At 38.1% G+C, this 17,250-nt stretch overlaps 1 protein-coding gene across 3 annotated transcripts in view; it reads left to right on the top strand.

Moving 5' to 3' along the window:
• The window catches only part of MCC (MCC regulator of WNT signaling pathway), a 195,023-nt gene that overhangs the window by 35,434 nt on the left and 142,339 nt on the right, over nucleotides 1-17,250 (top strand). The window contains exon 1 of one of the 3 annotated variants that reach the window (XM_071580620.1): nucleotides 11,834-12,441. The exons of the other annotated variants lie outside the window; for them this stretch is intronic. Within the exon in view, the coding sequence (XP_071436721.1) occupies nucleotides 12,385-12,441 (57 nt within the window). The 5' untranslated portion in view covers nucleotides 11,834-12,384. Of the gene's footprint in view, nucleotides 1-11,833; nucleotides 12,442-17,250 lie in introns of those variants that run through there. 3 annotated transcript variants of the gene reach the window in all.

Raw genomic sequence — 17,250 nt, 5'->3', positions numbered from 1 at the left:
GACTCTTAGACTCTCTAAAGAGGTAAACATAGCCTTCATGGAGCTATGATTTAATATTCCTTCTCTGTCTCTTTCTCAGATTGTTTTACCAACCTGCATTTGCCACAATAACAAGTAAAGCCACTTCCTGGCATTCATTCTCCGAAATGACAGTTCTCAGCTTTCCCATTTTTATAAGCTGAACTAAGTTAAATAGTCAAGTGTCAGTTCTTGTTGCTTAATGTCTTGCTTTTCTTCCTGGTGCCTTCTTTTAGCCTGATTTTATTTTAAACTCTGCAGATATCCTTGTGATGAGTACGTACTTCCACTTATACTCCTCGATCAAGACAGAGGGTCTCCATCCTGCCCTCGACTTTTAGGTTTTTCATTCGCAACAACTAAATGAACATCAGTCCACAATCACTTTGTTTAGCTTTAATGAAGGGATTTTTATTTAAATGTGTTTTTGAAATCCCATGAACATACAGCTCTACAGAGTTTTCTCAAAACAGAGTGCCTGCTCTGAAGCATTATATCCTTATCACAGCAGCAATGCAATTTTTAAAAAAGGGCTGTTTGAGATTTAGCCATTTATACTCATTGCATTGGTTTTTATCTGTCCATCTCTCATCCTTTTTCTGTGTTTTGGTTTATTAATGCCTGTTCAGATTCTGCTTTTGGTTAACTTGAATAATTTATTCTGTAGTCTTTATAGGGGTTTTAACTCTTTCATAATTGTCCAGATTTTTATACTTAAATATTAAGAACACATTTCCCTTTATACTTCTTCCTCTTGGTATCAGTATTTATGACAGAAGTACTAACCTTTGACATGACCTGTCAACACTTACTAATGATGTACCTATTTCTGCCAATAGGAATCCATGTATGTGTATGTGTTTGTTTGGGAGTTATAAATAATTAAAATCTTCTTCATGAACAAAAAAGAATTCAAGCATTTCAAGGGATTTCTTTGTGCATGTGGAAATTTGGATCATTGTTTTTTTGTATGTACCTGAATGTTCAAAGTTGGACAAGGGTCACTCGTGTATAATCATGGAACTGTAGTGAAATAGCTGATTGTGTGTGGAGTCAGATCTGTTCGCTTCCCAGCATTGAGCTGCAAGTTATGACAGATGGAACCACTGTTTTGAGAAGGCTACTCATTTTAGTTGACATAGTTTATACTGAGCGATAGTATCCAAAAAGTCACTATTACATTTTTTCAGGGACAGGTGTTTTTTTCTTTCCCACCTTGACTTGCTGCTTAATCAGGCAAACCTAATTTGCTGTGGCCTGTTTATATTAATAGCTTTTGTGTATAAAAGAGCACACTTAGTATTATCATTGTGTTTACATTTATGACAGACTGAAGTGCTTCTAGATAACTGCTTGAAATAATATCAATGTGCTGTTTCATCCTGAGTCACAATAAGCATTTGTGTGCTCTAAGGTGCATGTAAATGTAAATTAAGTGATTTATAGGTGAATTCCATATTGCTGTCATGTTGTTGAGCATATAATAATTTCTTGGAGTGCCTTAACGTTACAAAGTGTACTTAATACTATGGCAGGAGAATATCACAGAGGTGCTTGGTATTTGGTGTATATTCACACATGACATTCTGTGATGAAATTCAAAGTGCTGAATTTAATCTCTTTATCCAAATAACTTGACAATTATTCTGCTACTTCCCACTTTACCCTCTAGCTCAACTGTTAGACAGCCAGCTAGTGCCCTTCGCTGTGTGACATGTGCCTAAGTAACCAACAGTCCTTCCTTACAAAGTGTGAAATGATCTGATTATGTATTGATAAAGGATAGCTGGTTGTTCATCTTATGTAGTTAAGTTTTTTTGGCACAAGTCAGTGTAATGTTAGTGTGTATAGAGAGTAAAAATTATGCTGCTTAAAAATGCCATACCACTCACTCTCCCAAAAAGCTGTACACCTCAAATGTGTACTGTGGCTTTTTTAAGCTTCGCTTTTTGGCTCATTTTAACTAAGCAAGTAAATGTAGATTCTAAAATTTCCTTCTTAGAAACAGGAAACATTTTCTGGTTGCCAAAAAAAGCAAAACTACTTTTGCAGGGGATGGGAGAAAAAGGGCTTCCTAGAGATTTGCAGCAGTCCAGGCATATCCTTAGAGCTATCCTAAATATGAACCATTTTCTCTAGAGTTAATTTATAAGCATCAACTGTCAATTAAATGTGAGTTCTATGGAAATCACACAGGTATTTCTTTTGGGAAATGACCTTTTAAGAAAAAGTATCAAGTCTGAAGACAGAACTGTACTGTGAAGGTTAATTCAACAATTGGTTTGTAGGCTACTTTTGTCTTGTGTCCCTGTTAATGAGAATCTACTGCATAATTTCTCTTTTAATTTCTTAAAATTTTATGGTTTTAAAACTCATTAATATTGGCATGCCCTTTCCTAGCAAAGTCTGCTCCTTTTTCTTCTCCCTCATGTCTACAAATCTGCACTGTTCTTAAATTATTTGTTCCTTGGTTTGGGAAGCTCTGCTCCTTACAGACATGGAAATGGGCCCCAATAAAAACAGTTGCTATAAAAATGTAGCCTAATCATGCTTTCATTTGGAACCTTAGTAGAGAAAAAGGCCTGAAGCTGGAGATTGCAGTGGTGTAGACAGTTGAGCCCACTATAAAAGCTTTGTGCCCAAGATAACCTTGCCTTTTGTGCATGTGCTTCCAAGCTAGGCATCATTTCCATTCTGCCATGCTAAAAATAGAATGCAAGAATTCCATTAAAGCAAGAGTTGATTATTGGAATATAGATTCAGGAGGTTTGGCTTGTCAGAAAGTAGGCACAAAGGCAATTTTGTCTGACAGACATTTTTTATGTTTAGGGATGTGGGAAGCTGTTTGTTCTTTGACTTTGATCTCAAGCCAGCATTGTAATGGACCTTGTTTGTCTCAAGCAGGCATCAGCTGTAATAGGATTATGCATTTTGTTTATACAGACCTGGCTTCCATAGCCCTCTAAACCAGTGCTCAGTTATTACTTTTTCCCTTAAAATGGACATTCTGGATTAGGTTTGCCAGGTCTCATCTCTTTTATACGAAGTACAGTTTTTCTCTTTTGAATCTATTGTGTTGTGACAGACATAGAGGTGAACAAATGGCAAATTATATATATACCTTTTTTTAAATTCTGATACTATTTCCCTCTGCAGATGATCACAGCACAGCATGATGGGTGTCAGCACAGGCCACAATTGTTCAGGCAGCCTGTTAATAGATCTTTTTGGCTGAGGCTTTTAATAGGACCTTTTGCATGACATATGACAAGCATATGATGTAGTTGAAGTGCACAGTGATAGGTTTTGACCTAGTTCTGCACTGGTAATTGGATGATGTGAACTGTCATATGGCAATTGGGTACTATAGGAAACTGTATAAGCAGATGTTTTGAAGGTCTTACAAAGTTTCAAAACTTCTAGTTTAACTTTGTTGCAAGGACTTTTTATCTTTCCCCCCTCGTTGTGTAGAAAATGCCCCTAGTATCCCGTTTTGTTTGCTGTAGTTAAGGGAGCTCTGGCTCCAGTGCAGATGTTCAGGTGCTTTTTCAGTTGTTCAGGTGTTTTTACTTTTGGAAACGTTTTGTTCCCGGTTGTCTGAAATGAAGAGCAATTCACCTGGTACATTGGGCCAGCACCACTGCACACAGATGTACAGAATATAGTATTAATATTATTATCTCGCTTGGCAGTGGCAAGCTGAGTCTGAAGGCCAGGGTTAGTCTGTTGAAGCAACATTAACCTTGTGGATTCTGATGTGCCAGGAAGATTACTGCGTAGCTTTTGTCTCAAGGTCTTCTTACCAGCTTTTTTTTGCATGTTTTTTGACTGTAAACTGCTGACTTGGCATAGGTGAAGTTGGCAATGCTGATCTTCTGTTCATTGTCATTTACTAAAAAGATGAGATTACTTATTCCCCCTACCCTTATACACACACTACACCCTTATGTTTTGGGTACAACAAATACAGGAATTTTGACAATAAAGTGAAAATCTTAACTGCAACACAAAGTTGAAAATGGATTCCCAGTGTTTTTGCAGTTCAGTGCTAGGTTAGTTATAATGGAAAATTTTACTCTTATCCTGCCAACCAAGTGAGACAGGGCAGGGTTTCCATAGAAGCATTTCAGTGCCATGGTTAAATTCATTAAGAGGCTCCAGTTCCTTGGAATTGGTTCTCTGCTGCTCTCAGGCCTGGGCCATAAACCTGAGGCAGTGGAGGATGCTGTCACTGTTCAAACACCATGTTCCTCTTTATGTTGTGGTGGTTTTTTAAACAATTGTATGCTTGAAAGCAAAACTGTTTTGGGGAACTATTTTGGTTCTAGTACAGAGAAATGGGAGCTGGGTACTTCAGCACAGGTGCTCTCTTGAGCTCCCTGTTTCTGATGTTTATGAAGAACTGTTTCAGCATGATTGCTTCATTTTCGGCTAGTAAACCACATTGCCACTTCTCAGCTGGGAGACAGTTTATGGTAGTAGCTATGCCACAGTGTATTGGTAAACTCCACTTTTCATCCTGGTAGGAAGCAATAAAGGTAAACTTCGTGTCTTAGGAAGAGCAGTGTCCATTCTGTGAAGAGTTCGTAATAAAATAAGAACCCTGCTGAGGTACCCAGGTGAGGTTTGTGCCTCTAAGCTAAATAGCCATGTGTAATGTCCTACACTAAGTTTTATATTAGTTTGCCTGCTTGAAACTATAGTTTTAGGAAAGTGACTGGAGAAAAAGACACTGAATCTTGCTACCCTGTGGCTTTTTAAAGAGATTGTAAGTGCATATTATTGCTTGAATCTAATTTTTACATGAATATTGATTGTCTGATATGCATTATAGAAAAGCAAGGGAAAGTCTTTGTTTCTGTAGCACCTACATGGATGCCAGATTTTTTTTGTAATGATGAAATATTGCATGCTAGGATTCTGAATTGTGAAGGCAGAACAAACAACCTTTTGTTTTTTCCTAGACATGGGGTTGTTTATTTGATTGGGTTTAGTTGGTTGATAGACCCTTATCTGAGAGTAAACACTAGAAATATTGAGCAAGTACTTTCTTACTTAATGAAGTATGGGACTATCCAGAAGAGGCCTGAAAATAAAGAAGATTTTAATTCTGTGATCCTGTTTCATGAATCTGAAGTGTAAGTGGCTTGAAAAAAATGTCTTGGGTTATAGAACTAAACAAATCATACAAGAAAGTCAGAGTTGATAAATGCTGAAGCAGGGTAGTCACTGTTCCTCAAAATGTAAGATGGAACTGACAAATATGAAGGCTGAAGTAGGAGTGAGGCAGAGGTAAAGCAGTCTTGAAGATTATGAGAAGCTTAAATGTAGAAAGATATATAGGAAAAATGGCACTGGAGAGATTTAAAAGGTATGTTGCAAAGCAGTTAGAAAGGAAAAAATTACTTTTATATGTCAGATGCAGGGTTAGAATAGAGAGTTTGGATCACATGTTTAGCCATCCAGGGAAGGGGAAAATACACAAATATCAGATCTTTAGAAAAATAAAGAAATACTAGTATTTACAGGATACTAAATAGTTAGGGAGTTGAGAAGTGATCTGTAGTCTATCTTGCTGATCTTCATAAGCAGTCAGTAAACTATGCAGCTAGGAAATATATTAAATTAATAAACTGTAGATGAGGGCTGTAGGAATTCAGTTACAGCAATTGTACATTTGTTGATAGTAAAATAAATCTGGCTGAAAACTACAGGATTTGATTGACCAAAATTTTTCCAAGGAATTATTTCACCTCATGTCTTTGTTGAAGTCATTTTAGTTATAATATCTGCCAAAATGAAAGCTGTCCAAACACCATAAATATTCAGTGAAGTCAATGTTCTTGTTATTTAAATGCTGATGCCAGTCAAAATCTTGTAAAGCTTCAAGTAGGGATCTGTCAGACACTTGTGTGCATTTGCCAGAATTTATCTAACTGAAGATGTTTCAAATGGACCATTTCAATGGATCAAAACTTCAAATACTTGTATAGATATATGTATGTATTTATATACATTTAGGTAAGTGTATGTACACACATACATGAGTGTATATGTATGTGTATATTTGTTTGTAAAAGTGTGTATAGTATATATACAAATGTCACACACTATATAGATACAAATAAGTGTTTATATATATGTGTGTGTGTGTGTGTGTGTGTGTGTGTATATATGTATATACACACACATGTAGACAGAAGATCATCCAACAGTTCATCTGTTAAACATTCAGAGGAGATCTTGTCCACAGATGGGAGGGAAAATGGGTTACTTTGCTAGGGGGATGAATCCTCCAAACACAGTTCTGATGTAATCCAGAAGCCAGGATCTGTACCCTTTCTGTGTCACTGTGGGAACTCATGTGGAACTCTGTGATCCCTGGTTCAGTGGCAGGATACTTTAGGTTAGGGACTTGTGTGTTCAATGTGGCAGTGTTAATGGAAGTCAGAGTGGAGAGGTGGAAATAATTACAAACTCACCACACACAGATGTCTTGATAGAGTTGAAGGGCTGCTGAATGTTTGCAGAGGCACAGTCATGACTATGGAGTCAGAACTGGAACTGGAAATGAGAGTGTATGAAGGACAAGATACAAAATGAAGAGAGTTTAGAAGAGAACGTAAATAAGGAACCTCACTATTTGAGATCAGGGAAAAATAGGAGAGGCTTAGCAGAGGAGTCCTGGCAAATATTTCTTGTGTAAGTGACAATTGTTGAAAGAGATTTGGTTCACAACTGATAAATAAGAGGGAATATAAGTTGGATGGGAAGTGAAATAAATTAATTTATCTTGTGGTTCATAAATAGAGGAAAGCGTGACTGAACTGAGGGAATGCTGGACTATGATGGGAAGCTAAAGCAGAAGTCCACTGGCATGAACTGTACTTTAACAAAGCAAGAAGCAAATAAATAGTGATGATAAGTAGGGGACTGTGACACAAAGCGTGCATGGAAATGTCTGTTGTCTCTCCTTGTCCTTGTGGACAAGTCTCCAACATGAATAACAGGCACACATTGACTCTCTAGTCCTTTCCTGTCCTGACCTGATGCTGAACCTCTGTGGGGTCAGAGGGAATCAAAATACATGTGATAGGTTTGAATGAACTGACAGGAAATGAGAGTGTCTGTTTGACAGGTTGGTGAGTGGCTTCATGTCTTGAAATACTGGAGGATGGCAAAAGGGATCAGATATGAACTCCCAAGGAGACTGCTCAGGTCAAGGATATGACTTTTTAAGTGGATTAAGTATTTGAGGAAGGGTGAACAGGTGAGAGTAGCTGATTAAAGTGCTGTTCGGAAATTATATTATTCTAGACATGTTACCTGTTTCAGACTAATCGAGGTGGTTTGATTGAAGGAAAGAAGAAAATTTTGCTTCTGTTTTCTTCAAAGGGAGTGCTTAATTTTTCAGTGTAAGGTTACTTGCAATTGTTTCAGGTGGGTTCGACTTTTTTTCTCTCCACCTAGGTGCATAACCTTCACTAGCATTAATGAGAACTGTTTGTATCATGAACCTGCCATCCCTTTCTGCCTCTCCCTTTTAAATCACAGTGCATTAGTGCTATTGAATAAAGAATTTTCTGGAAACATTATCCAACTACTGTATTGAATTTCTGCCTCCAAGTTTAGCCTTGATGCTAACCTTCTGAGTGCTACTATTTTGTCCCATGGAAATTTAGACTTTGGCACTATGCCCATGTATTTTGTGCAAGAATGAGAATTAAAAAAAAAAAAAAAGATAAGTTGTTTGTAGTAGATTTGCAATACTTGGAGAGGTAATTTATTTGTGTGTGTGATTGTGCAGGGTGCTGCTCTAACTATAGAGATGATATTAAAAGAAACAAACAGGAACTAAATGCTCAGTGGACTTCAATTAGTGGCATTTCAAATACAGAGCTAATTAACCAGAACCAACTAAGAAGGGCTTGTTTCATACATCCTGGAATTTTGATCAGCTAATCGTGCATGTTGCATGCAGAGTGAAACTGCTTCTCAGACAGTTGCACACATTATGATGAAGAATATGTGACATATACATATTTAATAGATAATTGCTTTTATGCTGTAGTTTTCACTCTGCGGCTGTTAAAGCAAGGAGGGAATATTCATGTGTGCCAAGTGTCACACCTGCTCTGGTGACTGTAAGCAAATAGACTGTTGTAATTACTGAGACATATTATGAAGGAGAAGTCTTGTAAAGTAACTACAGTCCTAGTGTTTTCCATATTCTGTGGCAGTTTCAAAAGTACAGGTGAGGAGGGTGACAGTTGTATCTTGTCCTGAAAGAAACCTTTTACACAAGGTGTTAGAGCAAATCTTATTAAATGATTATTTAGATACAATCAAAAATGTAGAAACCCATGCCAATGATTCTTTTACTACAGTTTAATGAGAGTAAACAAATGGAATAGAGTGGCTGTAGGATTGTTAGATCAACAATCAGCAAACTGACCACACTAATAGTTGTTGCTGCATAATTCTGAAATTATCTTGGGAAGAATTTGTCACTGCAAATGCCCTTACCTACAAGCAGAATGTGCATCATGAATGCTTCAGAGGTACATAAGGCAGTAATAGATCAGAATGCACTGGGATGCAATGGAAGCCCAGGCCAGTATCACTGTCTTGACAGAAAATGTTTGGTGGATGTTGTTTCTGAGAGCCTCTGTGACAGAAAGGTTTGTCCAGCTTCTTGGTACCCCCTTCCTTTATGAGCCATAGCACACAGTGAGTCATCCACTGAGACCATGGCATCTTGGGCTAAGAAATGTACATCTGTTGGTTAAGGGATTCTTCTTCCCATTCCCAGGCCAAACCTCTCTCTGCCTGTATAGGGTAAAAGAGAAGGCAAGAACAAGGCTGAGAGCAAAAAAGCATTGTTATCCTAGGGAAAGAACTGAGCTGGGGAGAGAGAGAATGAACTGTCAATTGCCAAACCAAACAGAGAAGGACTGAATCCAAAAGGCACCTCTCTCTTTGGGTCACAGAGTGCTCTGTTCATTTCCTGGCAATGCAAAAATTGGCATACTTGAGGTTTTCCTTTGTTTTCTTTGAAATCTGCCTTTGGCACAAACCAGTGGGAAAATATACTTTGACTTCAACAAAATTCGTAGTACCCTGCTGTTGTATTAGGTCACTTACATGTATTTGAAAGTGGTGAAACAGCCGTCAGACAGCAAGGTCAGGTCTATCTGGGAATTCAATTTTGTGATGTAATGTTTTTATTCAGTTAGTAAGTGGACTTGGAGAGATGCTAGATGATAATGACATTTCACTGAGGAACAAGTTCTACATCTTCAGGTGCTCAGAATATGTTTCCTTACGCTTTTTAAAAAATGTGATATAATAGTAACTGTTTTAGAAGAATTATTGCATTTATTCTTAGCTAGCCCTCCCCAATAAAGAAGTGCCTGCAAAGTGTACAAGGATGCTGAAACAAGCACTGCCAGTTTTTATGCGTTAGTTAACAGCTGATGCTTTCCAACTGAAAAATGTATAATCCCGTACCACTCAGTGCAAGCATGCAGAGATTGCAGTGGGAGTCAGTTGGGGTTAAAGTAAAATAATTTTTCATCAGAGTTTGTTTTAACCATTACATTCATTTGAACGAGCTACCATTAAGTTTTAAATTGTAAATAAACTTTGTTCTGAAAGTACCTGCATGTATCTCCCAGATTCTTATACACGTTGGAAGCTGTGAATTCTGCTGTTGTTTTTTAGTCAGTCTCTCTGTCTCTTTCTACCGTGTTACTGTATAGAGTAGAAAAAAGGCTGACAAAAATCCTGTGTAGCATATGTGTAGAGTTTACAGTGGATCTAGTTCAGATCCTGAAGTGCTCTGCACCATTATGCTTGGGATGCATCTGTAGTACCTTGTGCTCTGTCTGGTCTGTTGGATGGCTGAAATGTCCAAATCTGCCAGAAGTGGACAAACAATGGTGAGTGAATAAAACAAATCATAACTTTTAATTTCTGAATGCCTGTTCAGTCTGCTTGGAAGCATTTGGCAGAATAGGGATGTAGTTTGAGAAATGCAGTGTATTGAAGCTATAATTAATATGGCCTTTACTTTAGAAAACCTTAGAATTTTTTTCTTATTAATTCTGAGGCTCATCTCTCTGTTGTCAAACTTGTGATATATGTGACAGAAAAGGACAAAGATAAGGTCAGAGTAGATTATAAAGGGGAAAATAAATTTGATTGGGTTAATGATGCAAAAAATAAAAAGTGTCACTGCCCTGTTTGTGAAGACATAATTCTGAAAAGATAAAACATTTTTAAAAGTACTGTTATCAGCTGCAGGAATTTTTGAACTGAAGTTGGGGTGGGGGGGTGGGTTATCATGTATTGAGTCACTACCTTTGTTTCTGGTTATAAAAACCTGTTAATCACATTTCAATGCTGCGGATATGCTGTTCCATACTGGAGTTTGCAGGAGTCTGTATCTTCCTGTCTTCCCACCCAGTGAAGGGGGACAGTGTATTTTGTCCCAGCGTCATCACCCATCTGCCAGCAGAGAGCAGTGCAGCCTGTCGCCGGGTTTTGAGGGGCCATAACTGGAAACAGATGTCTGAAACAAAGCAGATGAGTAAGGAATATGCACGAAGCACTGAACGTAGAGACAGAACTGAATGTGAAGGTGGGACAGGGACTCAACAGGGAAATTAATGAAGAGTGGTGGCAATGCAAGGTGGGCATGAAAAGAGGAAGGGAAACCCCAAGATGCGGACTAGCTAAAGCAAACTGGAGACCTGGAGGATGAAAGTAAAACATCTTGTACAGAGATTGTGGCATTCCCCTTAACCTCTGAGCCAGAGGATTGTTGCAATTCCTGATGCTGAGCATGGAGGAAGGACAGGCACCCAGAAACTGCTGCCGCTTTGTAGTATCACAGAGAAATATCTGTGTGTTTATCTTGGTTCTTAATGCACTTTCTGTATTGTCATTGGGATGAATTATCCCTATGTCTGCAAGCTGATACTAATCTGTGATTAACAGAGGAGAAAGAAAAAAAATCACAGGATGATTTTCAAAATTCTGCCCTTGGAGTGCATTGTTTCCCATGCAGATGCTTTCACCAGGATGCAAGAATTGTGCCACAGCTGGTGTGACATTTATTCCTGTTTCTTATATTTGGGGTGTTTTTTCTGAATTCATTTGACACTTTAATAATACATTGTGTTAAAATTATAAGATAAATTTCAGCTGCCAAGGATGGTTTTTCCTGCTTCTAACTCCAAAAGTACATCATAATCCAACATCACAAACCGTGTAGGGCTGTCTCTGTATTTTGAGGAAGGAAAGGAGATCATTTGTTCTTGCGATGGGTGCAGCATGTCCACAAATTCAGCTTGTTAAGGATTTTTCTGGATTTATAGTTGAATGTTGAAAGCAAAGGCTTTCCCCTCTGCTTCTTCTTGTAGCATCTCCTGAACTCTTTGTAAAATGTCAGTCTGTTATGTAAAATCTGCAGCGTTCTAATGGTGTTTTCAGGCTCACTGTGACCTTTTGAAATCATTACAACCCCCGTCCCCTAAAGCCCCCCAGTTTTCCTTACTTAGTTGCACACAGGAATAGGGAGGTAGGAATCTAATTTATTGTTACCCAGGTGGCATTTCCTGTTACTTAGCTTTATAGTTTTCTGTATAGTAATTAGTATGCAGAAAGCTGGAGAGATGCCTGTAGTTCCAAAATGAACTCTGTAGCTCTCTCCCTCCCACTTGCACTCTCCTTTTTGGTACCGCCCCTTCCATGCACCCTTTAGCCAGCAGCAAGACAGCTGTGTTTGATCATAAACCACTTAAACTCCAGTCTCACTGGCAGAGGAAACTTTAGCGTGAAGTGCAGCATTGGTTTCTCCCGGGGAGGGAAGCTTTCGTCTCTTTTCCTTTCTCCCTCCGCAAACACTGAAGACTGTAGCAGCACTTTTTATTTAATTTCTCTGTGGACTTGTGTGAAGCTCATCAAATTTTTCTGAGTACATTCAGCAGCACTGGGAGATGCCCTTCAACGGAATTGTGGAAAAGAGCAGCATAAAACAGGCAGTAGAGATGAAGCACGCCTTGCAGATGGACTAAGACAGCCCGGGGTCATGGTAAGCAGTTCCTTCCCTGCATTCTCTGAGCACTTCACAGTATTAACAAGTCTCTCACAGCAATGGATTGTCTGTGAAGTCAAAACCAGTTTGGCTCTTTTAGAAGATCGTGCATCATTAACTTAAACTCTCGATGTGGAGTAAAAATGGCTGTATAGAGCAAAATGTATAAGACGGAAAAATTTTGGAGGAGAAAGTATTGAACCAGGTGATCAGAGCTTTGAAGCATTAAAATCTGCAGAAATCGTCAAGCCCTGAGAAGTCTAATCATGAATTCTGGAGTTGCTATGAAATATGGAAATGAATCCCCTGCAGAGCTGAGTGAGGTAAGCCGTTTCAGTGCCCTTCTTTACGCTTTAAAAAGAAACGATCCCCTTTCAGGCTTTCACTCCACGAGCAATGCAATTAAAAATTAATAGAATGTGTATCTTGCTATAACTTGCTGTGCCAGTCAGGAAATGACCAGAACTTTTTTGCTGCTTTGCTCTGAATAAGTGGTGAAAGGCAAATAATTGCAACCATGTAGAGACTTTTTTCCTGTTACCCTGCAGCAGTGATTGCCTTGCCTCTGAGTGCTGTGTTTATACCCAACATTCATGTTTGCAGTAGCTGAAATACAGAGATCTCAGTTGAGATTAAGCAGATAGTGACTAATTTAGGAGGAAGGTGGGGTGAGTGGAATATGATAAATATTTATCAGTAAGACAATAACATTGGCAGAAGTTGTGTTTACTTATATATAGCCAAGGTGATATTGTTTCTTTAGGTTAGATGAATTAGGTTACTTTCCTTCCTTGCCTGGAAGAAAACAAGTCATGGGAAACTTTCTGCTTTTCTACTGGATATCATTGTAAGCTGTTATTTCTCATAGTAGTGGGTATGTTTTTTGTGTGACATGACTGTGTGTGTTTATAATAAATTTGAAATTAAAGCACATCAGATGTTATGCAAATGCTTAATATATATTTTAAAGTGGCATATTCTGCCAGTTACTAAAATGTCTTAAATATGTAATCCTTATGGGCTTTACTGAGAACTGCTAATTTAGTTATGCTATGAAATCCCAAGCTTTTGATTAAGGTCATACTGTAGGAAATTGAATTTCCAGTCTGTCTTGTTCCAGTTTAAGTGAAATGCTTCTCTTTCCCTTTTGCCCATTTCTTTGATACACCTTTTACTGTGCACTTTTTATCCTTTATGTGCTTGGGTTTTTTAGGAATAATAGATAGGATATGATTGGCAGATTGTGAAAGTTAACAGTTTCTGGAGTTAGATTTACAGAGAAAGAAGACACTGAGGTATAGAATGGAAAATAGATCAGTAGGCTAGTGAGGGAGACAACAGTGTAGGGGGGAGTACAGTAAACATGTGAGAGCTAAGCAAGTGCAGTACCCTGCCATACAAGAGAACATAGGTTTGTGTCTGGGAAGTTCTAGAGAAAGAAATTCCACATGTGTTCATCCTTAAAGTAAAAATAATACTACTTTATTTTTTCTGTATTACTTTTTCAAACTGTTGCTTAGAAATTCTGTACTGGAGATCCAGCATAAATAATGGGGTTCATAAACTCAGCATAAAAGGCTGGGTTACTTTTGGCTGGAGCTTTGGCTGTGGTTGAATTGATGGCCTGGTGATCACTGTTTTCTGCCCCCACAACATTTAATTTTCAAGACTTTGCAAGATCACATAGATCATGCAGTGTCTTAAAGAACTGACACTCAAGTCCATATTCAGAGCAGGCAGTATTTACTGGTAGCATTGCTGCCTTGAAATTTCCTATTCATGTTTATTTCACACATTCACCAAATAGGACATTTGTTTTAAGAAAAAGCTTTTTTTTCAATGTTTTAACACAGGAAATATTGAAATAAGTCTGTGACTGTGCACCAAGAAAGGTTTTTGTTGCGCCATTTGTTTTTTTCTCAACAAACTTACTTTAATACTTAGTTTACATTTGTACTGTGGGGCTACAGGTGAGTTACACATAGGCTTCTTTGACTGCAGACATACCAGGGAAAATCTTGCACTCCTAACTTTCACCAGGCACTTATTATCATTCCTTTGCTGCTCATCTTCATCTTTTTGCAGTTTGGGCTGCTTGTGTTAGCAAGCCTTACCCTGAGTCACCCCAGAGGGGCTAGTCAGCTTCAGAAATGATCTTGGATAAACAGTGTTTTCAGTGAAACATGGAGGCCTTACAAAAGCATCATATTCCTCCTCTCAAAGGGAAGAAGATGCATGAGTCCTCTGAAATGCAGTTGACTGCTCACCCCTAATTGTTATTTTCTCAACCAACTCCCTGCAGTTTTTATGCTTGTTTTTTATGTTCCTTTTCCTATTGGTGGCTGTGGTGCTTCCTGTAAATGAAGGCAAAAATTCCTGGGTAAAGGCTGTGCCTATGACTGATATATCTGTATTTCTCACCTCTTCGTCATGCTCTTCTCCTTTTTCTTCCTTTCTGGGTATATCTTCTGTATGCCATGTTTATTTTTTATTAATGGAAGCAGTCAATTGTGTTCATTTAAATGATGGAAAAACACAGAATTGACTACAATAGTAATTTGATTAAATAACTGCAGTCTTAATGTGTTTTCACTTGCACCTCTATCGCTACAATCAGCTCAGATTTTTACCTTACAGTGGGCTGCTACCACTGTTCATATCTGAATGGCAAATATGCTAACAGTTTAAGAAAGGCCATGATTCATATATTGCACTGTAGGTTTTGGTGTAGGTGTCTTGATCTCTTTATCTCAATGCATGGAGCTCTAGGCACAGGACTACTGTTATTAAAATAGACAGGAAAGTTACATAGCCCTGAAGATACTCCTTGACTGGATGTGTTAGACAAAATAGAAAATGAAATTATTGCAACTCATTTCATTTGTATTGAAACTTTCTACCTGAGACTTTCTACATCTCTCTTTGGAAAATGGGCAAGAATTAAGACATGTCTTTTTTTCCAGGACTTTTCTGTGGTTGATGTTTGCTGTTCATAAACTCTTGTCCAGCTCAACAGAGATCTTGGTAGTCTTTATTTACTCCCCTTCCCCTGTCCAAAAGTCATGCAGAAAAGCAGAAAAGAAATCTGAATTCAGTTGTTTCAGTCAGACCTCCGCAAAACTCATGCTTTGTTGTTCCCTAACACAGTTTCCAGAGTTCCAGCTCTTGTTTATTGATTCATGTGCCAGTACATGTTGCCCCATTTCTTCTGCTCTTCTTTTCCATTCAAGTTTCTCTTTATCCAAAGAAAGAAAAATGAGCCAATGTGCTGTTTGCATGGTAGATTCAGTGTGTTGTAACTACATAGAGAAGTGGAAAAAATAGTGTTCTTACACAGCAAAGTGTTGTTAGCTTTGGTGGTTTGTTTGGGTTTTTTATATATAGGATACATTAAGAAAGGCAAATCTGTATAATCTGAAATTTGCAGATGACTTGTTGCTGTAGTCCCTGAAAAAGTACAACAGCCTTTGTTACCTTTGTAAATAGGTAACAGTGACCAAAAAAGCCCAGTTCTACTATTATGAAATGGGCCTTCACCTGTCAGTATTTCAGTTTAACATGATTCACAGAGCTTGTCTTTAAGGCTTGATCAAGGATGTGATTTGTATGCATAACGTGATGCCCAAATTAGGAAAGTGCTCCTTGGATCGCTTCAATTTTTCACACATACAATTCTGAAAACCTTTAGTGGAATCCCAAGGCATATTTTTAAAGCGAACATCGTGAATGTTACTAAAAACATGTATGGGTTTGGTGCCTAGAATGGCAGAATATTTTGTACATTCTTGAAAAATGAAACTTTGTATCAGAATTTATATGTACCTATTAATTTGGTTATTCTGCAGAAGGAGGTGTTCATCTAGAAGGAGCTGGATTGTGAAATCTATATTTTCTCCCAAATTCAAAGACACTGCCTATCTTTAAACCCCATCATTCTGAGGACCTATCCCCTACATACTAGCTTTGCTCTTATATGCTCCCCTTGCCATTCATTGTGAAGCAGGGAGGTCTGTGCTCTCACCTAGTACACCAGTTGGACTAAATGTGGCCACCAGTTATGCCCATGCCTAATGCTGGGACAGTTAGAATTATTAGTGCAGAAACATGACAGAATTACAGTTACTGAGGCTAATGATATTGTTCTCAATTTTGTACTTAAGGGCTAAATTGTATCCTTGAATTAGAAGTCATGTTATGTCCTTGGATATATGTAATTTTTCTTACAATGAACCATGTGAATTTGCTGGTGGTAAGACTATGCCTAAGAGATTTAGTAATAGTGTAAGGGCTGGTATTACAGTATTGCAATACATTCAGCATTTTAGATGCAGCTGGTTTGTATAATGTTATTGTCTATTGTGTTCTTTTAGCACTTGCTTTATGAATTGATGGTGTATAACTTCTGAAAAGGTTCTGAAAAGCAAAATTAGAAGATAGCTTGCTGCTTTGGGTGTATATTTTATACCAGTGAGTAAATGTGAGGGGAGCTGTGGGGGAAGGTGAGTAACCAGCAGAAAAGCAGGATATCAGGCAAAGCCTTGCTGGCAGAAGAGGAGTTTGGCAGTGTCCATCCACACCCTGAGGTACTTTCCCATGTATGTCTCTGTTATTTTAGAACAAGCACCAACTTGTGCTGTCACTGTATATCCATTTGAGGAAAGAGGACTGATGGAATGGGGAAAAGGTTTGCTATTGTATTCAAAGTTAGGATTAAATCTTAAAGCATTTGTGATATTTTCCTGGGCTTGGTAATCTTCCCATTAAGAAAAGCAATGAGTAAATATCACCCCAATACAGTATCTGCTTCCTGAATGGTCTCTGGCCATGCAACAAATTTGCCAGTATATTTCTAACACCTCTTGTGAGCAGGTGAACACCATATTCTAATGCAATTCCACCTGTTATTCTGGACTTAGTCTTGGCTGTCAGTGTCAAAGGTGTATGCAAGTTGTAACATAAAAGGGTGTACTGTGTCTTGCCAACAGGGAAGGTGTGTTTTCCCCAGTCAGAAAATGTTTTGGGAAGTGTGATAAATTCTTTTTTTAAATCTTTTAAAATACAACAGCCTTGCAATAGAGGAGAGTGGAATGTGAGTATCAAACACCAAAGATGGCATATTCTAAAATTGTTTT

This window comes from Pithys albifrons, chromosome Z (assembly GCF_047495875.1).
Source record: "Pithys albifrons albifrons isolate INPA30051 chromosome Z, PitAlb_v1, whole genome shotgun sequence".
Classification (NCBI taxonomy): Eukaryota; Metazoa; Chordata; class Aves; order Passeriformes; family Thamnophilidae; genus Pithys; species Pithys albifrons.
The sequence above is the reverse complement of the archived record's forward strand: the minus strand, read 5'-3'. Positions and strand labels throughout refer to the sequence as shown.